Raw genomic sequence first — 25,225 nt, 5'->3', positions numbered from 1 at the left:
AACAGCCCCACACCTAAAACAGGGCTCTGACGCTTTGACCTTGGGACCGATTCACTGCCCTTTCTTCCCTGTTTCTTTTTGTCGTACCTTGGCCATTGAAACCATTGTTGGTGACTTTCACTGTGGCTGTATTAACCACACGCACAGCTGCGAAGTGAGCGGAATTTGATTCCACTATTAAAGCCGCATTTACTATCTCATTCCAGTGAAAATGTTGGTCTACTACCCCCATAATAGACGTTTTGATAACAGGTTTCAAACCTGCCATTAAAGCAGACGTACAAATTCTATCAAGGTACTCAGATCTACACATATCAAGGTACATCTACACATTTTTGTTCCATTGGTTTTTCTTTTCTGTTGATAAAATGCTGACATCAAAACACTGGTGGCTGTACTGTTTCCGGTCACAACTTGCAGACTTGTTTACACTGCTGTGCGTTTTTGTTGCCGATCTTACTTTGCTACCGGACGGTTTTTAGTTTTTCATTACCGTATATTTTTACTTTTTCCCTCACTCAACTTTTTTCATTCAACTTTTTTTACCCCGGAGGTTTTATCTGGACATGGTTCGTCAGGACTTCAAACAGCCGAAGCTAAGTAACATTATCATGATGCCTTCTAATTGCAGTCGTTGTACTTATAATATACAGGAGAACGATCGCCTTACGGCAAGGATAGCTGTGCTGCAAGCCCAGCTTCAGATGCAATCGTTAGGCAAGGGTAATTTCAGTGTAGGAAAGGATGAAACAGCGTCTGTGCCACCAGTAAGTACAGATAGTAGTATAAATCCCCTCGCACGGTCCCCGCAGCCGGACATCTTTCTCATGGCTTCTGGAGGGAAACGCTGTAGGAATGCTCAACCGGTGTCGCTTATTCAGCCGACAGAAACTTTCAACCGGTTCTCCCCATTAAGCGAGTCGGAGTCGGAGGCCGAGACATCTCTGGTCTCTACTCCTCCCGTTGTGGGGTCTGAGACGCCGACGGCTCCCACCATTAGCTCTGACAAATTGAAAACCCTAGTCATTGGCGACTCCATTACCCGCAGTATTAGACTTAAAACGAATCATCCAGCGATCGTACACTGTTTACCAGGGGGCAGGGCTACCGACGTTAAGGCTAATCTGAAGATGGTGCTGGCTAAAGCTAAAACTGGCGAGTGTAAAGAGTATAGAGATATTGTTATCCACGTCGGCACCAACGATGTTAGGATGAAACAGTCAGAGGTCACCAAGCGCAACATTGCTTCAGCGTGTAAATCAGCTAGAAAGATGTGTCGGCATCGAGTAATTGTCACTGGCCCTCTCCCAGTTATGGGGAGTGATGAGCTCTACAGCAGAGTCTCACAACTCAATCGCTGGTTGAAAACTGTTTTCTGCCCCTCCCAAAAGATAGAATTTGTAGATAATTGGCCCTCTTTCTGGGACTCACCCACAAACAGGACCAAGCCTGGCCTGTTGAGGAGTGACGGACTCCATCCTAGCTGGAGGGGTGCTCTCATCTTATCTACGAACATAGACAGGGCTCTAACTCCTCTAGCTCCACAATGAAATAGGGTGCAGGCCAGGCAGCAGGCTGTTAGCCAGCCTGCCAGCTTAGTGGAGTCTGCCACTAGCACAGTCAGCGTAGTCAGCTCAGCTTTCCCCATTGAGACCGTGTCTGTGCCTCGATCTAGGTTGGGCAAAACTAAAAATGGCGGTGTTCGCTTTAGCAATCTCACTAGTATAAAGACCTCCTCCATTCCTGCCATTATTGAAAGAGATTGTGATACCTCACATCTCAAAATTGGGTTACTTAATGTTAGATCCCTCACTTCTAAGGCAGTTATAGTCAATGAACTAATCACTGATCATAATCTTGATGTGATTGGCCTGACTGAAACATGGCTTAAGCCTGATGAATTTACTGTGTTAAATGAGGCCTCACCCCCTGGTTACACTAGTGACCATACTCCCCGTGCATCCGGCAAAGGCGGAGGTGTTGCTAACATTTACGATAGCAAATTTCAATTTACAAAAAAAAAACAATGACGTTTTCGTCTTTTGAGCTTCTAGTCATGAAATCTATGCAGCCTACTCACTCACTTTTTATAGCTACTGTTTACAGGCCTCCTGGGCCATATGCAGTGTTCCTCACTGAGTTCCCTGAATTCCTATTGGATCTTGTAGTCATAGCAGATAATATTCTAATTTTTGGTGACTTTAACATTCACATGGAAAAGTCCACAGACCCACTCCAAAAGGCTTTCGGAGCCATCATCGACTCAGTGGGTTTTGTCCAACATGTCTCTGGACCTACTCACTGCCACAGTCATACTCTGGACCTAGTTTTGTCCCATGGAATAAATGTTGTGGATCTTAATGTTTTTCCTCATAATCCTGGATTATCGGACCACCATTTTATTGCGTTTGCAATTGCAACAAATAATCTGCTCAGACCCCAACCAAGGAGCATTAAAAGTCGTGCTATAAATTCTCAGACAACCCAAAGATTCCTTGATGCCCTTCCAGACTCCCTCTGCCTACCCAAGGACGTCAGAGGACAAAAATCAGTTAACCACCTAACCGAGGAACTCAATTTAACCTTGCGCAATACCCTAGATGCAGTTGCACCCCTAAAAATTAAAAACATCTGTCATAAGAAACTAGCTCCCTGGTATACAGAAAATACACGAGCTCTGAAGCAAGCTTCCAGAAAATTGGAACGGAAATGGCGCCACACCAAACTGGAAGTCTTCCGACTAGCTTGGAAAGACAGTACCATGCAGTATCGAAGAGCCCTCACTGCTGCTCGATCATCCTATTTTTCCAACTTAATTGAGGAAAATAAGAACAATCCGAAATTTCTTTTTGATACTGTCGCAAAGCTAACTAAAAAGCAGCATTCGCAAATGGAGGATGGCTTTCACTTCAGCAGTAATACATTTATGAACTTCTTTGAGGAAAAGATCATGATCATTAGAAAGCAAATTACGGACTCCTCTTTAAATCTGGGTATTCCTCCAAAGCTCCATTGTCCTGAGTCTGCACAACTCTGCCAGGACCTAGGATCAAGGGAGATACTAAAGTGTTTTAGTACTATATCTCTTGACACAATGATGAAAATAATCATGGCCTCCAAACCCTCAAGCTGCATACTGGACCCTATTCCAACTAAACTACTGAAAGAGCTGCTTCCTGTGCTTGGCCCTCCTATGTTGAACATAATAAACGGCTCTCAAACCACCGGATGTGTACTAAGCTCACTAAAAGTGGCAGTAATAAAGCCTCTCTTGAAAAAGCCGAATCTTGACCCAGAAATTATAAAAAACTATCGGCCTATATCGAATCTTCCATTCCTCTCAAAATGTTTTGAAAAAGCTGCCTTCCTGAAGACAAACAATGTATACGAAACGCATCAGTCTGGTTTTAGACCCCATCATAGCACTGAGACTGCACTTGTGAAGGTGGTAAATGACCTTTTAATGACGTCAGACCGAGGCTCTGCATCTGTCCTCGTGCTCCAAGATCTTAGTGCCGCTTTTGATACCATCGATCACCACATTCTTTTGGAGAGATTGGAAACCCAAATTGGTCTACATGGACAAGTTCTGGCCTTGTTTAGATCTTATCTGTCGGAAAGATATCAGTTTGTCTCTGTGAATGGTTTGTCCTCTGACAAATCAATTGTACATTTCGTTGTTCCTCAAGGTTCTGTTTTAGGACCACTATTGTTTTCACTATATATTTTACCTCTTGGGGATGTCATTCGAAAACATAATGTTAAATTTCACTGCTATGCGGACGACACACAGCTGTACATTTCAATGAAACATGGTGAAGCTGTCACGTCCTGGCCAGTATATAAGGTTAATTGTTTTGTAGTTTGGTCAGGGCGTGGCAGGGGGTATTTGTTTTATGTGGTTCGGGGTGGTGTGTTTGTGTAAAGGGTGAATTGTTCTGTGTGTAAGCCGTATGCTTTACCAGACTGTTTGTAGTTGTTGGTTCGTTTCGTTTTTGTTATTTTGTATGTTCATTTTTGTAGTTAATAAAAATCAAGATGAGCATACACGTACCTGCTGCGTATTGGTCCTCCTTCACCGACAACAACCGTGACAGAAGCCCCAAATTTGCCCTCGCTAGAAGCCTGTGTTTCAGACATAAAGAAGTGGATGGCTGCAAACTTTCTACTTTTAAACTCGGACAAAACAGAGATGCTTGTTCTAGGTCCCAAGAAACAAAGAGATCTTCTGTTGAATCTGACAATTAATCTGGATGGTTGTACAGTCGTCTCAAATAAAACTGTGAAGGACCTCGGCGTTACTCTGGACCCTGATCTCTCTTTTGAAGAACATATCAAGACTGTTTAAAGGACAGCTTTTTTCCATCTACATAACATTGCAAAAATCAGAAACTTTCTGTCCAAAAATGACGCAGAAAAATTAATCCATGCTTTTGTTACTTCTAGGCTGGACTACTGCAATGCTCTACTTTCCGGCTACCCGGATAAAGCACTAAATAAACTTCAGTTAGTGCTAAATACGGCTGCTAGAATCCTGACTAGAACAAAAAAAATGGATCATATTACTCCAGTGCTAGCCTCCCTACACTGGCTTCCTGTTAAGGCAAGGGCTGATTTCAAGGTTTTACTGCTAACCTACAAAGCATTACATGGGCTTGCTCCTACCTATCTTTCCGATTTGGTCCTGCCGTGCATACCTACACGTACGCTACGGTCACAAGACGCAGGCCTCCTAATTGTCCCTAGAATTTCTAAGCAAACGACTGGAGGTAGGGCTCTCTCCTATAGAGCTCCATTTTTATGGAATGGTCTGCCTACCCATGTGAGAGACGCAGACTCAGTCTCAACCTTTAAGTCTTTACTGAAGACTTCTCTCTTCAGTAGGTCCTATGATTAAGTATAGTCTGGCCCAGGAGTGTGAAGGTGAATGGAAAGGCTGGAGCAACGAACCGCCCTTGCTGTCTCTGCCTTGCCGGTTCCCCTCTCTCCACTGGGATTCTCTGCCTCTAACCCTATTACAGGGGCTTTGTCACTGGCGTACTGATGTTCTTCCATGCCGTCCATGGGAGGGGTGTGTCACTTGAGTGGGCTGAGTCACTGACGTGGTCTTCCTGTCTGGGTTGTCGCCCCCCCCCTTGGGTTGTGCCGTGGCAGAGATCTTTGTGGGCTATACTCGGCCTTGTCTTAGGACGGTAAGTTGGTGGTTGGAGACATCCCTCTAGTGGTGTGGGGGCTGTGCTTTGGCAAAGTGGGTGGGGTTATATCCTGCCTGTTTGGCCCTGTCCGGGGGTTTCATCGGATGGGGCCACAGTGTCTCCTGATCCCTCCTGTCTCAGCCTCCAGTATTTATGCTGCAGTAGTTTATGTGTCGGGGGGCTAGGGTCAGTCTGTTACATCTGGAGTATTTCTCTTGTCTTATCCGGTGTCCTGTGTGAATTTAAATATGCTCTCTCTAATTCTCTCTTTCTCTCTTTCGTTCTCTCGGAGGACCTGAGCCCTAGGACCATGCCTCAGGACTACCTGGCATGATGACTCCTTGCTGTCCCCAGTCCACCTGGCCGTGCTGCTGCTCCAGTTTCAACTGTTCTGCCTGCGGCTATGGAACCCTGACCTGTTCACCGGACGTGCTTGTTGCACCCTCGACAACTACTATGATTATTATTATTTGACCATGCTGGTAATTTATTAACATTTTAACATCTTGACCATGTTCTGTTATAATATCCACCCGGCACAGCCAGAAGAGGACTGGCCACCCCTCATAGCCTGGTTCCTCTCTAGGTTTCTTCCTAGGTTTTTGGCCTTTCTAGGGAGTTTTTCCTAGGGAGTTTTTCCTAGCCACCGTGCTTCTTTCACATGCATTGCTTGCTGTTTGGGGTTTTAGGCTGGGTTTCTGTACAGCACTTTGAGATATCAGCTGATGTACGAAGGGCTATATAAATACATTTGATTTGATTTGGTGTATTGAACTTTTTATTTTTATTTTATGTCATTGTGCCAACTCACAATAGCATCTCTGAATTCTTTATTAGATTGGAATTTTCCGTCAGCAGGGAAATGCTGACCAGTTTTTATCCAGTTTGCAAAATTTTGATGCTATTTCAATGGTGGTTATTTCTGCACCTCCCTCGATGGCGTCTAAGGTGTTTAGATGTCCTCTCTCATGGCTCTAATACACGCCCTCTATTAATAATTTTCCAAGATAGTGATACCCACTTCCCCGGTGAGTAGTAATGGTATTTGTACCTCTTAATTGGTCACAGTACCTGTAATGTCTTATACCAGTGTCACGCTTCAAATATCACTGTTGTTGACAACACACATTACCAAAATTATTCACAGTTGTCTTCCGATTTCCACATAATCTGTCATGAACAAGCCTAAGATCACCAAAGCGCCATGCCAAGCGTCAGCTGGAGTGGTGTAAAGCTTGCCACCATTGGACTCTAGAGCAGTGGAAACGCGTTCTCTGGAGTGATGAATCACGCTTCACCATCTGTCAGTCCGACGGATTAATCTGGGTTTGGCGGATGCCAGGAGAACACTAACTGCCCGAAATGCATAGTGCCAACTGTAAAGTTTAGTTACAGTGGGAAATCTTAACTCTATTGCATACAATTACATTCTAGACGATTCTGTGCTTCCAACTTTGTGGCAACACTTTCGGGAAGGCCTTTTCCTGTTTCAGCATGACAATGCTCCCGTGCACAAAGCGAGATCTGTACAGAAATGGTTTGTCGAGATCGGTGTGGAAGAACTTGACTGGCCTGCACAAGCCCTGACCTCAACCCCATCGAACACCTTTGGGATGAATTGGAACGCCGACTGCGAGCCAGGCCTAATTGCCCAATATCAGTCCCCAACTTCACTAATGCTCTTGTGGCTGAATGGAAGCAAGTCAGCAATTTTACAACATCTAGTGGAAAGCCTCCCCAGAAGACTGGTGTCAGGAATCCCGCTTCCTGAGTCTGTTTCTGCCTGAGATGACTGTTTTGTTTGAGTGTTGTCTAAGGTTCCTGAACGCACCCTGTCTGGTTGCTAGGCAATGAGGTTAGGCGGGAGATCTAGTTATTTCCTAGTGTGGCCTTCTCACAGTGAACTGACTATTGAGACATTTGACCTGTTTCTTTGACTTGATTCTATTCCATCACAGGTTAGACAACTTCCTACCCGTCAGGGATATAATGGTGCTATGTACTGAAAGCCTTTGCTTAATTTGTATACTTTTGTTAACATTGTTTGTTTACCGTCAACAGAAGTGCTTAATCATCTTCAAATAATATTTTTGCAGGAATCTCCTTGCGAATGATTTTGCCGAAGATTGTATCTCCGCCGGCCTGGGCAACCTGAGCTTTTGCTATCTCCTCCGACATGTTGCTAGACTTTGGTCTTTGGTGTTGAGGTTGAGAAACTTGAAGAAAGAACTGAATGACATCCGTTTTGAGTTTATGCCTGGAAGAGACTCAGCTGATGGAGTGTCTCAGGAGATACAATCTTCGGCAAAATCATTCGCAAGGAGATTCCTGCAAAAATGTTATTTGAAGATGAAAAGAAAATAAAAAAGCATATTATGCTAATCAGTACGACAGAAAAACCTGACTAAAAGTTACAAATATACCATGAGAATGCCTTTTTCTTCAAACATGAAATTTGTCATCCATTTTCAGCTGCAGTTGTTGTAGAAAGTGCCATCAGTGTTTGTGGTGAGATGGCGATGCCGATCAAAGCGCTAATCAAATCCAGACATATTTACAGTAAATGCTTTAGAATGATACTTCCGGAAAAGTTATTTGTTCCCCGGAATGGAACATCTGTGAAATACCGGGAAAATATTCATGTTAAACACTATTGCACAGAGAGTCCATGCAACTTATGTGATTTGTTAAGCGCATTTTTGCTCCTGCACTTATTTAGGCTTGCCATAACAAATGGGTTGAGTGACAAGACATTTCAGCTTTTCATTGTTTATTAATTTCTAAAAACATTATGGGGTATTGTGTGTAGGCCAGTGACACAAAACCTAAAATGTAATCCATTTTAAATTCAGGCTATAACACAACAAATTTTGGAAAATGTCAAGGGGAGTGAAATACTTTCTGAAGGCACTGTATATATTCTCCTTTCATCTTTAATAATGATTCATATTGAAAGTAAGAGCACACATTATTAGAGGAACTATACACATTACAGGAACTGTAAACTCAGGGTAGTCCCCAGGCTAATTGTTGAAGTGTCTAGCAGGGTTAGGGTCAATTCCATTTCCATTCCAGTTCATTTCAATGCTTTTCAATTAGGAAAATTAGGAATTGGAATTTGGTTTACTCTCTTTGTATTGACTGGAATTGAAATGAAAGTGTCCCAACCCTATTGTCTGATGTGCTGGACTAGAGGAACTGTAACATAATGTCTATCTGTTGTATTTCAGTGTCTCCCCCTGCTGGCGTGTCTGTGTACATGCTGAAAATTCTCCTGGTGTCTGTGGGGCTATTCATCATGATCTCTGCAGTCATCAACCTCCACATCAGGGACACATTCTAAAAACAACACTGATTTAAGCCCACGAGTGACAGAATGACGTTTATTGTATTTTTACCATTGACAGGGCTTCCCACAGTGAGGATATTATTTACAATGAAATGTGATGATATCCAGCAGAAGATATAATCATGAGATTAATAATTCCGTTCCTTTTTATGTAACAATGTACAGTACACAGAAACAGAAGGATGTTACCTGCACATGTAAATCAGATTAGGTAATTTACTTTTTCTTTTCATTTGTTGCTATAAAAATAACATACCTTAGATATTCTTTTTTAATTTGTTATATTTTTTAGGAAGTAGTTCTGAAAGTAACGCTCACAAGCCAAAAGTGATACCCGAGAACTGGGTGACAAATGTGCAGATATGTGCACCACGTCATTGCTCTCCCTCGCTCTGCTGTGTGTGTGTGTCTTGCTAGCTGTCACTGAAATGGCAAGGTGCTGAAGCTCATCGGCTGAAACTGGAATTTCTAGCGGGCTGGCGCACGTTGAGGTAAATGTAGAGAAAATGGCGCCACACAGCTTCCAGAAAACAGTTGCTTATTGAGGTAAAACGTTAATTCTGCTCATAGATTATGCATGTATGAACTACACATTGAAACATACAGCCCAAAGGAAAAAAATACTTACTCGTCACCAAGTACCGTAGCATGTCTTTAGCCTAATGTAAGATAGCATAGCATTTCAAGGCATATTATTAGGGCTTGACATAATATATTACATGACATAGTATAATGTACAGTAGCACAGCATAACATGACATAAGAATATCTGACTGTACAGTATCACATGTTTTTGGTTCATTTGTTTCTGTTTAGTACCCACTATGATGAAAGATTTGTTTCTGTTTAATACCCACTATGATAAATTATTTGTTTCTGTTTAATACCCATTAAGAGGAATGATGTGTTTCTGTTTAATACCCACAATGATACATTATTTGTTTCTGTTTAATACCCATTAAGAGGAATGATGTGTTTCTGTTTAATACCCACTATGATACATTATTTGTTTCTGTTTAATTCCCACTATGATGAATCATTTGAAATGTTCACTTATTTTTATGTACTTTTACAGCATACTACTGTCATGATGGTTCACAAATATTACAAGGAAAAAAAATATATATATTTAACATTTTCAAAGACAGCTCTGCTTACAGATGTAGGATCTTAATTTGACCCGTTTCTCACAGCAGGAAAATATCCTGAAGCAACAGGATTATGGGGATATAAATAATGAAAATGTTTGTGGAGGTTTTAGATTTTTTGTATTGGCAAATCAAGTCTGATATTTTAAAGTGTAAATTCCAAACTTTAGAAGCAATTTTAAACCTCGAATACACTACAAGTTTGCATTTCCTGCAACAACAGTGTGGTCAAATTAAGATCCTTCATCTGTAGTTGATCGTTGTTTGGAAGAATATCCGAATTGTAGCACGATAGAAATGTAAAGGTAATTTCCAATTGAGCCGACATATGCAGAGTTTACCGATGCAGTCCCCACACACGCAGATACATTGCCTTTAAATTTCAATCACGCTATAGCACGGATCTTCCGCGGTCTTAGGCCAAGATTCAATCTGATCATGGTTTGTCAGCTACTATGTACATTTAAACATCATTTCCGGATTAAGGTGAATTGAATGTTCTCAGTGAACGCGGGAACATTTCCTTCAAAGGTGTATAGGCGACAAAAAGCAAAGTCATACAAACCTGGTCTAGATGATGTTAACATTCCTGATTATTGTTTGCTACTCTTTTTTCCCCACCACACAGTAGCATATAAACTCTCAGGCATGGTCATGGAGGTCATGGAGGTCATGGGGAAGTCCTCAGGTGGAGACTGGTCTCCCACCATGGTGGGCTGGTTCATAGGCTGGGGGTGGTAATCTCCCACCATACTATAGATGGTGGCTGATGCTGGACCTGAACCTAGAGATTCCTGCTCTTCACCACCTACTTGACTGTAACCTGGAGTCTGGAGAATAAAAACATACATTAACAATTTCACTATGAATTTATGAATGGTGACCCAGGTATAAAACAAGGTCATTAATTACTTCAAATCAATAAATGTAATATTTCTCAGTGGTTCAATGCTCTATAATATACGAAATTAACATGAATTTCTCAGTATTTTAGAATGTATACATTTTCCACTAACTACATTTTTTAAAATGGCATCAACAATGACACAGTATCAGTGGTGTTAAATATCTGAGGTATCTTACCCTGAAAATAGCATACTCTGTGATTATAATTTCCACTTTGTCACCTATAAATCAACCACATAAAAATACAATAAAGATATGCTATGAATATATTATAAATAATGTGAAATCACTACATCCTGTTTTCAACAGTTTTCACAAAAGTTGAATTAATATAATGTCTTCACTTTCAGTCGCTCACGAGTTATAACACTTTGTGCTTTGCTGGTGACACTGTCTGTGATTTATTTAGATTTCAAGGAACACTTAACCAGCATGGATACCACAGCATTCTGCAGCGATACGCCATCCCATCTGGTTTGCGCTTAGTGGGACTATCATTTGTTTTTCAACAGGAAAATGAACCAACAAACCTCCAGGCGGAGTACAGGCTATTTGATTGAGAAGGAGAGGGATGGAGTGCTGCATCAGATGACCTGGCCTCCACAATCACCTGACCTCAACCCAATTGAGATGGTTTGGGATGAGTTAGACTGGAGAATGAAGGAAAAGCAGCCAACAAGTGCTCAGCATATGTGGGAATTCCTTCAAGACTGTTGAAAAATCATTCCAGCTGAAGCTGGTGGAGAGAATGCCAAGAGTGTGCAAAGCTGTCATCAAGGCAAAGGGTGGCTACTTTGAAGAATCTCAAATATATTTTGATTTGTTTAACAACTTTTTGGTTACTACATGATTACATATGTGTTATTTCATCATTTTCATCTCTTCACTATTATTCTATAATGTAGTAAATATAAAGAAAAATTGTTGATAGGTGTGTCCAAACTTTTGACTGGTACTGTAAGTGTTCAGACCCTTTACTATGAGACTCATAATTGAGCTCAGGTGTATCCTGTTTCCATTGGTCATCCTTGAGATGTTTCTACAACTTGATTGGAGTCGACCTGTGGTGAATTCAATTGATTGGACATGATTTGGAGAAGCACACACCTGTCTATATAAGGTCCCACAGTTAGCAGTGCATGTCATACCAAAAACCAAGCCATGAGGTTGAAGGAATTGTCCATAGAGCTCGGAGACAGGATTGGGTCGAGGCACAGATCTGGCCAAGGGTACCAAAACATTTCTGGAGTATTGAAGGTCCCTAAGAACACAGTGGCCTCCATCATTCATAAATGGAAGAAGTCTGGAACCACTACAACTCTTCCAAGAGCAGGCTGCCCAGCCAAACTGAGCAATAGAGGGAGGTGACCAAGAACCTGATGGTCACTCTGAGAGAGCTCCAGAGTTCCTCTGTGGAGATGGGAGAACCTTCCAGAAGGACAATCATCTCTGCAGCACTCCACCAATCAGGCCTTTATGGTAGAGCGACCAGACGGAAACCACTCCCCAGTAAAAGGCACATGACAGCACACTTGGAGTTTGCCAAAAGGCACCTAAAGGACTCTGACCATGAGAAACAAGATTCTCTGGTCTGATGAAACCAAGATTAAACACTTTGGCCTGAATGCCAAGCATCACATCTGGAGGAAACCTGGCATCATCCCTACGGTGAAGCATGGTGGCAGCATCATGCTGTGGGGATGTTTTTCAGTGGCAGGGACTGGGAAACTAGTCAGAATCGAGCGAAAGATGAACGGAGCAAAGTACAGAGAGATCCTTGACTGGTGCGAAGGTTCACCTTACAACAGGACAACGACCCTAAGCACACAGCCAAGACAACGCAGGAGTGGCTTTGGGACAAGCCTCTGAATGTCTTTGAATGGCCCAAGCAGAGCCCGGACTTAAACCTGATGGAACATCTCTGGAGAGACCTGAAAATAGCTGTGCAGCGACGCACCCCATCCAACCTGACAGAATTTGAGAGGATCTGCTGTAATCACTGCCAAAGGTGCTTCAACAAAGTCAATCAATCAATAAAATATATTCATAAAGCCCTTTTTACATCAGCCGAGTGCTATATAGAAACCCAGCCTAAAACCCCAAACAGCAAGCAATGCAGATGTAGAAGCACGATGGATAGGAAAAACTCCCTAGAAAGGCAGGAACCTAGGAAGAAACCTAGGGAGGAACCAGGCTCTGAAGGGTGGCCAGTCTTCTCCTGGCTGTACCGGGTGGAGATTATAACATTACTGAGTAAAGGTTTTGAATACTTATGTAAATGTGTTATTTCAGTTTTTTATTTTTAATACATTTGCAAAAATATCTAAAAAACAGTTTTTGCTTAGTCATTATGAAGTATTGTGTGTAGATTATTGAGAAAAAAATGTTTTAGTCCATTTTAGAATAAGGCTGTAACGAAACAAAATGTGGAAAAAGTCAAGGGGTCTGAATACTTTCCGAATGGACTGCATTTCCTAAATTCTTCGCTCTTCAGCCAGCCTGAAGGAAGAGCACGTCACACAATTTACAAATCTTTCAAGCACACAAAGGCTACGAGATTTGTCTACGATGTAGGTGTCTGTTGTGCATCACCTCATGGCTCTCCCGGTCGCGGCCGGATGTGATACAGCTGGGTATCGAACCAGAATCTGTAGTAACGCAGCACAGAGATGCAGTGTTTTAGACCACTGTGCCACTTGGGAGGCCGCCTCTGGGACTTTTGTTTATGTGTCTGTTTCAGTGAGCGGGGGACATGATCTCGCATCGCTGAAAACGCACATTGTCATCTAGTCTTCTCAATAAGGGATCTGGGCGCTCCGTTGGGAACGGATGCTTTGGTGTATCAGTGGCTTCGTACCCTGCTCGAGGCATTCCTCTGGATTACCTGTTCATGCGACCATGGAGAGGGTCCGTTTGGAGGGTCTGTTGTTGATTTTGGTGGCTCTCTGTTGGCCCAGAAAACCCTGGTTCCAGAGATTATCTGCCTGTTGGACGGGGACCCGTGGGGGGTTACATGTCATCGGGATCTATTGTCCCAGATGCACAGAAATTTGGCACCGACGACTTCAGATATGGGATCTGTGGGTCCGGCCCCTGAAATGTTCAATTTGACAACTAGGGGTTTACCCTCGAGAGGGATTACGACTGTACTGTTGGCGCGTGTGCCCTCTATGTTACTATGCCCCCTGCCACTGGAATTGCCTACCAGAGAACCTGACGGGGGCTGAAACTGTTGACATATTTAAAAAAACACCTTAAAACACACCTTTTTTTGCTTTGCTTTTCGGTAAGGTGTTTTTCTTTCTTTCAGTTTTTCTTTAGTTTTCCTCTTCTGTTTGTTGTGTAGTAAATAAATGTTATAGTTTTTTCATTGTTTTTTTTATACTAAAGAAAAAATATTAACAGATCATGCAACAATTTCAAAGATTTACAGTTCATATAAGTAAATAAATAATTATTTACAATAGACTAACTACAGTGAACTAAAATATAAACGCAAGATATCCTTTTTTTAAAAGATTTTAATGAGTTATAGTTCATATAAGGAAATCATTCAATTGAAATACATTCATTATGCCCTAATCTATGGATTTCACATGACTGGGAATACAGATATGCATCTGTTGGTCACAGATACCTTAAAAAATGGTAGGGGCTTGTATCATTAAACCAATCAGTATCTGGTGTGACCACCATTTGCCTCGTGCAGCACGACATCTCGTTTGCATAGAGTTGATCAGGCTGTTGATTGTGGCCTGTGGAATGTTTTCCCACTCCTCTTCAATGGCTGTGCAAAGTTGTTGGATATTGGCAGGAACTGGAACACACTGTTGTACACCTCGAACCAGAGCATCCCAAACATGGGACATTTTTAGCTTCCAGGAATTGTGTACAGATCCTTGCGACATGGGGCTGTGCATTATCGTGCTAAAACATAAGGTGATGGTGGTGGATGAATGGCAGAACAATGGGCCACAGGATCTTGTCACGGTATCTCTGTGCATTCAAATTGCCATCGATAAAATGCAATTGTGTTTGATGTCTGTAGCTTATGCCTGCCCATACCATAACCCCACCTCCACCATGGGGTACTCTGTTCATAATGTGGCGATCTCAAATGGAGGTCGCTGTTGAACATTTCCAGAGCTGCAGGAGCTGTGTTTACTTTACTTTGTTCCGGGACAATGTGGACCGCGCTGACTTTCAATGTAGCAACGGCTTGCCCCTTCCCTGGAGAATGGAGCTGTTCTCGACACAACTAACCTGCCATGGAGGTATGTCAATCGCGTGGAAGTCGAAGAAAGTGTCCTCTGGAAATGGGGGTATAATTGGAGAGGTTGAGCATGGACCTGACACAGACCAGAAACAGCTTTGCCGCCCTGGATCCAGAGGTTCCAGCACTTTCTTCCTTGGGGGCTTCCCATTCAAGATCGGATCTGGATGTACCTGCATCTTTGTCCTCTGTTCTGTCTCCCTCTCTGGTGGCTTATACCTCGGGTTCAGATCCTTGGAGCTCCCACCCTCATCAGACCGTGAGGCTGCCTGAGAGACCGGCACATTTAACATTGCCACCTGTCATCATAGGCAGCTCTATGGTGAGAAACATCTCGGTTCCCAAGGCAAAAACCCTGTGCTACCCAGGAGCACAAGTACTGGACATAACAAGGCTGCTTCCGACTGTTCTACCACAATAGCTGACAACAGACTTTCAGCACGCATATAGGGAAGGAAACTCAACAAGCACAGCACTTACACAAATTACTGATGATTGGCTGAGAGAAATGATGATAAAATGATTGTGGGGGCTGTCTTGTTAGACTTCAGTGCAGCTTTTGACAATATCGATCATAGTCTGCTGCTGGAAAAAAGTATGTATTATGGCGTAACACCCCCTGCTATAATGTGGATAAAGAGTTACTTGTCTAAGAGAACGACATGCCACTGGCTTTGGGTAAGGCCAGTGTGTCTATGTATGTGGATGACTCAACACTATACACATCAGCTACTACAGCGACTGAAATGACTGCAACACTTAACAAAGAGCTGCAGTTAGTTTCGGAATGGGTAGCAAGGAATAAGTTAGTCCTAAATATTTCCAAAACTTAAAGCATTGTATTTGGGACAAATCATTCACTAAACCCTAAACCTCAACTACATCTCGTAATGAATAACGTAGAAATTGAGCAAGTTGAGGTAGAGTAATGCTGGACTGTAAACAGTCATGGTCAAAACATATTGAAACAACAGTAGCTAAGATGGGGAGAAGTCTGCCCATAATAAGCGATGCTCTGCCTTCTTAACAACACTATCAAAAAGGCAGGTCCTACAGGCCCTGGTTTTGTCGCACCTGGACTACTGTTCAGTCGTGTGGTCAGGTGCCACAAAGAGGGACTTGGGAAAATTGCAGTTGGCTCAGAACAGGGCAGCACGGCTGGCCCTTAAAAGTACACGGAGAGCTAACATTAATGACATGCATGTCAATCTCTCATGGCTCAAAGTGGAAGAGAGATTGACTGCATCATTACTTGTCTTTGTAAGAGGTGTTGACATGCTGAAGGTACCGAGCTGTCTGTTTAAAATACCAGCACACAGCTCGGACACCCATGCATACCACACAAGACATGCCACCAGAGGTCTCTTCACAGTTCCCAAGTCCAGAACAGACTGTGGGAGGCGCACAGAAACTACATAGAGCCAAAACTACATGTGAAAAAGAAAGTGTGAAAGATTCAGCAGACTGCTGGTATTACACATCAGGCTAAAAGTCACTTTTATTGATAACTTTGACACCTTGTGGCAACAGAAGATACTCTACAGGAATGACGGAGTCCATCCAAATCATCTTGGCTCCTGGACTCTGTCTACGCATTTCAAGGCTGCGTTGAAACAATGACTGGTAAATGATCCAAGACCAGCTCAGTTAATCCCTACCATTGTGACAATGAGTCGTCATAATGCTGCATCAAATGTACATGATCTTAGGGGCATTGGCAAACACAATGTAAGTAATTTAATTTATGTATCCCTAATTGCACCGAATACATCTGTTTATCCTACAGCTATTGTAAGCAGTAATCATGAGCCCATGAACCAGAGTTACACTGTTAGCACTGAGGCAGTGTGCAATAGTAGGAAGACCACTTTATGCAGCTCACCCTGCACTATCAGCTCCAATGTAAATAACATGAGTAAGTCTACCTCTGATAAGCTTCCCAGTAAAGCATTAAAAACAATCAAGCAACCCAGAAAAGTGCTAAAAATAGCCCATATTAAGAAACAAGGTCCATGAAGTCAATAACTTGCTTGTAACAGATGACATTCATATTCATATCTCTGAAACTCACTTTGATAATAGCTTTGATGATACAGTGGTAGCAATACATGGTTATAACATCTACCAAAAAGACAGAAATGCCAACGGTGGCGATGTTGCAGTCTATATTCAGGACCACATTCCTGTAAAGCTTAGAGATGATCTCATGTTAAATCCTGTTGAAGTAATATGGCTACAGGTTCATCTGCCTCACCTAAAGCCAATTCTTGTGGGAAGCTGCTATAGACCACCAAGTGCTAACAGTCACTATCTGGATAATATGTGTGAAATGATTGATAATGTATATGATATCAACAAAGAAATATATTTTCTGGGTGATTTAAATATTGACTGGCTATCATCAAGCTGCCCACTCAGGAAAAAACTTAACTGTACCAAGTGCCTGCAACCTGGATCAGGTTGTCAGTCAACCTACAAGGGTAGTTACAAACAGAACAGGAATTAAGTCATCAACATGTATTGATCACGTCTTTACTAATGCTGCAGAATTGTGCTTTAAAGCAGTATCCAAATCCATTGGATGTAGTGATCACAATATAATAGCCATATCTAGGAAAACCAAAGTTCCAAAGGCTGGGCCTAATATAGTGTATAAGAGGTCAAACAATATGTTTTGTAGTGATTCATGTGTTGATGATCTGTCTGTGGTGTGTAATGAGGAGCAACCAGACGCTGCACTTGACACATTTATGAAACTACTTATTCCAGTTACTAATAAGCACGCACCCATTAAGAAAATGACTGTAAAAACTGTTAAATCCCCTTGGATTGATGAGGAATTGAAAATTGCATGGTTGAGAGGGATGAGGCAAAAGGTATGGCAATTAAGTCTGGCAGCCCAACTGATTGGCAAACTTACTGCAAATTAAGAAATCATCTAACTAAACTAAATTAAAAAATAAAATAAACTACACTATGAAACAAAGATAAATTATATAAAGAATGACAGTAAAAAGCTTTGGTGCACCTTAAATGACATTTTGGGAAAAAAAAGCCAACTCGGCTCCATCATTCATTGAATCAGATGGCTCATTCATCACAAAGCCCACTGATATTGCAAACTACTTTAATGACTTTTTCATTGGCAAGATAAGCAAACTTAGGGATGACATGCCAGCAACAAATGCTGACACTACACATCCAAATATATCTGACCAAATTATGAAAGACAAGAATTGTACTTTTGAATTCCGTAAAGCCAGTGTGGAAGAGGGGAAAAAAATGATTGTTGTCTATCATCAACAATGACAAGCCACCGGGATCTGACAATCTGGATGGAAAATTACTGAGGATAATAGCAGACGATAATGCCACTCCTATTTGCCACATCTTCAATATAAGCCAACTAGAGAGTGTGTGCCCTCAGGCCTGGAGGGAAGCTAAAGTCATTCCACTACCCAAGAATAGTAAAGCCCCCTTTACTGGCTCAAATAGCCGACCAATCATCCTGTTACCAACTCTTAGTAAACTTCTGGAAAAATTGTGTTTGACCAGATACAATGCTATTTTACAGTAAACAAATTGACAACAGAATTTCAGCATGCTTATAGGGAAGGACATTCAACAAGCACAGCACTTACACAAATTACTGGCTGAGAGAAATTGTTGATAAAATAATTGTGGGGCTGTCTTGTTAGACTTCAGTGCAGCTTTTGACATGATTGATCATAGTCTGCTGGAAAAACGTATGTGTTTTGGCTTTAAACACCCTGCTATAATGTGGATAAAGAGTTACTTGTTTAACAGAACACAGAGGGTGTTCTTTAATGGAAGCCTCTCAATTATAATCCAGTTAGAATCAGGAATTCCCCAGCGTAGCTGTTTAGGCCCCTTGCTTTTTTCCATTTTTACTAACGACATGCCACTGACTTTGAGTAAAGCCAGAGTGTCTATGTATGCGAATGACTGAACACTATACACGTCAGCTACTACAGCGACTGAAATGACTGCAACACTCAACAAAGAGCTGCAGTTCGTTTCAGAGTGGGTGGCAAGGAATAAGTTAGCCCTAAATATTTCTAAAACTAAAAGCATTGTATTTGGAACAAAACACTCAGTAAACCCTAATCCTCAACTAAATCTTGGATAAATAATGTGGAAATTGAGCAAGTAGAGATGACTAAACTGATTGGAGTAACCCTAGATTGTAAACTGTCATGGTCAAAACATATTGATCAAATCAAATCAAACTTTATTTGCCACATGCACCGAATACAACAAGTGTAGACTTTACGGTGAAATGCTTACTTACAAGCCCTTAACAAACAGTGCAGTTCAAGAAGAAGAAAATATTTACCAGGTAGGCAAAAACAAAAAGTAATAATAAAAAGTAACACAATAGGAATAACAATAACGAGGCTATATACAGGGGCACCGGTACTTAGTCAGTGTGCAGGGGTACAGGCTAGTTGAGGTAATCTGTACATGTAGGTGGGGGCGAAGTGACTATGCATAGGTAACAAACAAACAGTGAGTAGCAGCAGTGTACAGGGGGGGGGGGGGGGGGTCAATGTAAATTGTCCGGTGGCGATTTTTATGAATTAGTCAGCAGTCTAATGGCTTGGGGTAGAAGCTGTTGAGGAGCCTTTTGGCCCTAGACTTGGCCCTCCAGCAACGCTTGCCGTGCGGTAGCAGAGAAAACAGTCTATAACTTGGGTGACTGGAGTCTCTGACAATTTTATGGGCTTTCCTCTGACACTGTCTATTATATAGGTCCTGGATGGCAGGAAGCTTGGCCCCAGTAATATACTGGCTCGTTTGCACTACCCTCTGTAGCGCCTTACGGTCAGATGCCGAGCAGTTGCCATACCAGGCGGTGATGCAACCTTTCAGGATGCTCTCGATGGTGCAGCTGTAGAACCTTTTGAGGATCTGGGGATCCATGCCAAATCTTTTCAGTCTCCTGAGGGGGAAAAGGTTTTGTCGTGCCCTCTTCACGACTGTCTTGGTATGTTTGGAACAAGATCATTCATTGGTGATGTGGACACCAAGGAACTTGAAACTCTCAACCCGCTCCACTACAGCCCCGTCGATGTTAATGGGGGCCTGTTCGGACCGCCTTTTCCTGTAGTCCATGATAAGCTCCTTTGTCTTGCTCACATTGAGGGAGAGGTTGTTGTCCTGGCACCACACTGCCAGTTCTCTGACCTCCTCCCTATAGGCCGTCTCATCGTCGGTGATCAGGCCTACCACTGTTGTGTCGTCAGCAAACTTAATGATGGTGTTGGAGTCATGTTTGGCCACACAGTCGTGGGTGAACAGGGAATACAGGAGGGGACTAGGTACACACCCCTGAGGGGCCACAGTGTTAAGGATCAGCGTGGCAGACATATTGTTGCCTACTCTTACCACTTGGGGGCTGCCCGTCAGGAAGTCCAGGATCCAGTTGCAGAGGGAGGAGTTTAGTGCCAGAGTCCTTAGCTTAGTCATGAGCTTCGTGGGCACTATGGTGTTGAACGCTGAGCTGTAGTCAATGAACAGCATTCTCACATAGGTGTACCTTTTGTCCAGGTGAGAAAGGGCGGTGTGGAGTGCGATTGAGATTGCATCATCTGTGGATCTGTTGGGGCAGTCTGCGAATTGGAGTGGGTCTAGGGTGTCCGGGAGGATGCTGTTGATGTGAGCCATGACCAGCCTTTCAAAGCAATTCATGGCTACCAACGTGAGTGCCACGGGGCGGTAATCATTTAGGCAGGTTACTTTCGCTTCCTTGGGCACAGGGACTATGGTGGTCTGCTTGAAACATGTAGGTGTTACAGACTCGACCAGGGAGAGGTTGAAAATGTCAGTGAAGTCACTTGACAGTTGGTCCACACATGCTTTCAGTACACGTCCTGGTAATCCGTCTGCCCCAGCGGCTTTGTGAATGTTGACCTGTTTAAAGGTTTTGTTCACATCGGCTACCGAGAGCATTATCACACAGTCATCCAGAACAGCTGGTGCTCTCGTTCATGCTTCAGTGTTGCTTGCCTCGAAGCGAGCATAAAAGGCATTTAGTAGCCAAGATTTAATAGCTAAGATGGGGAGAAGTCTGTCTATAATAATGCGATGCTCTGCCTTCTTAACAACACTATCAACAAGGCAGGTCCTACAGGCCCTAGTTTTGTCGCACCTTGACTACTGTTCAATCGTGTGGTCAGGTGCCACAAAAAAGGACTTAGGAAAAAATTTATTTGCTCAAAACAGGGCAGCACGGCTGGCCCTTGGATGTATACACAGAGCTAATATCAATAATATGCATGTCAATCTCTCTTGGCTGAAAGTGGAAGAGAGACTGAGTTCATCACTACTTTTATTTATGAGAGGTATTGACATGACACCCATGCATACCCCACAAGACATGCCACAAGAGGTCTCTTCACAGTCACCAAGTCCAGAACAGACTATGGGAAGCACACAGTACTACATAGAGCCATGACTACATGGAACTCTATTCCACATGAAGTAACTGACACATGCAGTAAAATTTGATTAAAAACAGATTAAAAAAACCTTATGGAACAGCGGGGACTGTGAAGCAATACAAACATTGGCACAGACACATGCATACAAGGACTACCCAGGAAGAGTAGCAGCTGCCTTGACAGCAGCTAAAGGGGATCCATAATAAACACAAATACATCAGCAAACCTTTCACCCACACGACACCAAACACATTGTGAGACCGGTTAGATGTACTGACAAATTCTCTAAAATGACATTGGTGGACATTCCTGCAGTCAGCATGCCAATTGCACACTCCTCAACTTGAAACTTGATTTGTGGCATTGTGTTATGTGACAAAACTCCACATTTTAGAGTGGCCTTTTATTGTCCCCTGCACAAGGTGCACCTGTGTAATGATCATGCTCTTTAATCAGCTTCTTGATATACCACACCTGTCAGTTGGATGGATTATCTTGGCAAAGGATAAATGCTCACTAACAGGGATGTAAACATATTTGTGCACAGAATTTGAGAGAAATAAGCTTTTTATGTGTATGGAAAATGTTCGGTCGCCATGGTCGATGTCAGACAACATTTGTTCGAGTTATCACCGTTTCCCTGTGGGTTTAAGCCTTTGGCTGCCTTGATGTCCTGCAGCAGACATAGTACGCATTTATCCGGGTTGGCAAAATTCCCTGTGGGTTTGAGCATTGGGCTGCCGTGGCACTGTGCGAGTACACCCTTCCAAGGTTACTGCAGGTTTCCTGTGGGTTTCAGGGACACTGGTTGACGCTATGCAGTGCGCGTGCGTTTTACCAAGTCATGACTGGTGTTCTGTTGTTTTGGACTTGTGGCTCCTTGTACGAGTTCTGACATTTTAGGCTCACAAAGTTAGTGTTATTCTTGGAACCGTGGGGTCTAGGGACTTGGGCTGCAGTGGCAGCGTGTCAGTATACATAGCCATGTTGCAGCAGGTTCTGGTTTGTTATATCGGGCTCTGACAGTTCTGGCCTCATGAGGTTCTGACAATTCAGGCTTCTCAGGTAAGTATTAAGGTAGGGGAAAAAGGTGGCTTCTGTGGCCGCTTTTTGGATCCGGTGGAACCTGTGTGTGCTTGGGCTGCCGTGGGTCTCCTAGTTTGGTACCCTCTGAGCCGGCTTGGGGCTTGATTGTATATCTGCATGTTTTATACCGAGTGACCGACTGAAAGGGAATGTACAGGAATGAATATAACTAATGTTCCCTGAAGGAGAGAATGTGGTTTAACATATTCTGGCCCTGTGCAGTCAGGGGGTTTGGGCTCGCTAAAGTGAGGTAATGAATTTTGGAAATGGATGCGATCCCCGGTATTATAGCCAGAATTGTGGGGCTTCCGAGGGTTAAGCATACCTTTATTTAGCTTTCACCAACCAATCAAGGCGGATCCAACAAAGATGATGATGACGTGGACGACAGGACCTGGCATCCCGACAGTGACAGCGTAGTTACGGTCCTCTCTGTCCCGCTCTGGTTTTGGAATTACAGTGACATCAAAATCTCAACGTCAACATACTGTAACATATAACATACAGTATAATCTAGTCTAGTGTGTGTGTGTGTGCACGATGTTTGTATGCATCTGTCTTACCTAATTCCAATAGACAAATCGTTTTGATCTCCTTGGTGTGGTTGGCCCAGCTGACTTGGTTGCTGTGGTTACAGATGATGGAACCCCCTGCCACATAGACAGAGAGCAGGGGGACAGTGGAGGTCTCAGCCCCTCTACTCTCTCCTCCCACCTGAGAGCAGGTGCTGCTGTTACAGCTGGAGATGACAGAGGTGGTCTGACCTCTGCAGGTCACAGTCACATTACAGGTGGCATTGATGGTGGAATTAGAGTCCACTGTCAGGATTGGTGGCTCAACTCTCTCTGAAAACAAATATAAACCCTTTATTGTTTGTTTATTAACCTGAGTACATGAGCTAGAGTACCAATGATTATGCCTTTAACCTGTAAACTATTTTTAGCTTGTTTAAATAAACTGTGTCACTGTACAAAAAAATAGAAAAACTGTCAAACATACCTTGGACTTTTATCAAGTATGCAGCAACATTTCTGTCTTTGCTACCACTCACTACTGCATCATAAAGTCCACTGTCTCCTTCCTGTAGGTTCTTCAGTAGCAGAGAGAAGTTTCTCTCACTAAATTCAACCCTATCTTGGTACCTTTCAAAGGTAACTTTTGGGGGGTACTTTACAATATTGCCTGATCTGTTAAACTTCCAAAATAGTACATCGACAACTTGCAGTTGAACATTTGTCGGGACATTCAGGCGAACATCCTGTCCCTTCAGCACAAACACAGAGGTCTCAACACTGGGCTCTGAAATAAACACAGAATACTTCATGTAAAAAAAGATGAAAAAGCCCAACGTACAATGTGACAAATACAGCAGTAGGATATATGAATTTGGCAACGCAACCTCCTAAAGGAATTTGTGGAAATAGTTTTTTTTTGCAAATAGCCAAACTGACTGACACATTGTAATGATTCAATTTGCAGGCTTTGTAGTTTGGGCTGGAATTTCTCTATACACCCTATTTGATAAGAGGTTAACCCGTTAATAAGATCAACTGCCTTTAGATCATCAAGTAATACAGAAGTACTTTTACAATAAAGAACTAGGATATGATACCCACTATCATCTATTCAGTTTCAGAAACCATTCAGTGAAAGCAACTTGAAGTATAACTCCAGGAAGTACAACATAATCTGCCTAAAAGAATAGATAACTTGGGTGCTCAAAAATGTGGGCATATATTTGTGGTTGATTCTAACAGACATGTGTGAAAACAAGTTGAGCTGTGCATTTCAGATAGTGAGAGGTTTCCATGCTAAAAATGGCGCTGTTGCGTAGTTTCCTGTCATTGACTTTCTTGTAACTGACACTGAGAACTTTTTCTCACAGTAGTACAGTACTGTATACTATCAGTATACTATTACCACCCAAAATTGCTGTATTACCCATTACTTGTAAACACGTGTATAGCTTCAACATATGCTTAAAAGTACAGCATCATCAAAAATGGTTGCCCTAAAGTTAATTACATATTTTCAATTTAAAGTCAATAAATTACTTGAATGTTGTAAAGTTCAATACATCACAACACATGACTTAACTTCAGTAGATCATATAACTTCTTCTGAGTTCCTGTGTCACCCACTCGTTAGACAATCATTACACTGGTTAGACTGGTTATAAGCAGAGTAATCAGCACAAATGATACTGCCTGTTACTTACTGTATCTGCTAACAGATTATAGACACACATGTCTAATCAATATAATCAATATCACTATACAGATGTCTTAGAAAATGTTTTTACCTGGTTGATGGAGAAGAGTTAGTAGAATAGCGATGGGGAAATGCATGGTCGCCATACTTTGATAAATGACTAAACCTAAATGAGGAAGTACTGTCACATAGGCCTATACTTCCTCTTCCTCCAGTAGCTTTTTACACCCATAACCAGAAGATTAACACATTCTGTTTGCAATTGTAACATGTTCCATGGCATTTGCAGTGATAACCTGTTTAAAATACATTTGTTCCATGGCATGTGAAATGATAACCTTTTTAAAATACATTTCAAATCTATTTAGGAACTGAAAATGCACTCCAAACTCAGGTGTTTGTGAAATTAATGACAGGGTAGAATGCATTTTTATCATGTTACAAATCAACTTGTGTTACTATATGATTTGTTATTGCGTAATTATAGTATTTCCAACACGATTTTAACATGTACATTTCTGGTAGGCAGCCCCTACTAAATTACTGACACCCAAATAGGGGAGCCATGCGTTTCATTAACTAGCAGAAAACAA

The 25,225-nt window shown here is 42.3% G+C and overlaps 1 protein-coding gene across 2 annotated transcripts; it reads right to left on the bottom strand.

Annotated features, from left to right (window-relative positions):
• Window positions 1-8,564: 8,564 nt before the first annotated feature.
• Window positions 8,565-24,857, bottom strand: LOC123726710 (uncharacterized). 2 transcript variants are annotated; one of them, XR_006758833.2, is made up of 6 exons: window positions 24,724-24,857; window positions 23,421-23,720; window positions 22,985-23,266; window positions 22,747-22,863; window positions 10,776-10,819; window positions 8,565-10,522 (listed from the first exon to the last, which is right to left on the bottom strand). XR_006758833.2 is itself a non-coding variant. In XM_082961003.1 (5 exons), the coding sequence occupies exons 1-4, from the start codon at window positions 24,776-24,778 to the stop codon at window positions 22,760-22,762; spliced, it is 741 nt and encodes a 246-aa protein (XP_082817129.1). In that variant the 5' UTR covers window positions 24,779-24,857; the 3' UTR covers window positions 8,565-10,522; window positions 22,747-22,759. The 2 variants fall into 2 exon arrangements, 1 of the variants encoding a protein (XP_082817129.1); XM_082961003.1 differs by lacking the exon at window positions 10,776-10,819.
• Window positions 24,858-25,225: the final 368 nt, after the last annotated feature.

Source organism: Salmo salar, chromosome 14 (assembly GCF_965601325.2).
Source record: "Salmo salar chromosome 14, fSalSal1, whole genome shotgun sequence".
NCBI classification, from domain to species: Eukaryota; Metazoa; Chordata; class Actinopteri; order Salmoniformes; family Salmonidae; genus Salmo; species Salmo salar.
The sequence above is the reverse complement of the archived record's forward strand: the minus strand, read 5'-3'. Positions and strand labels throughout refer to the sequence as shown.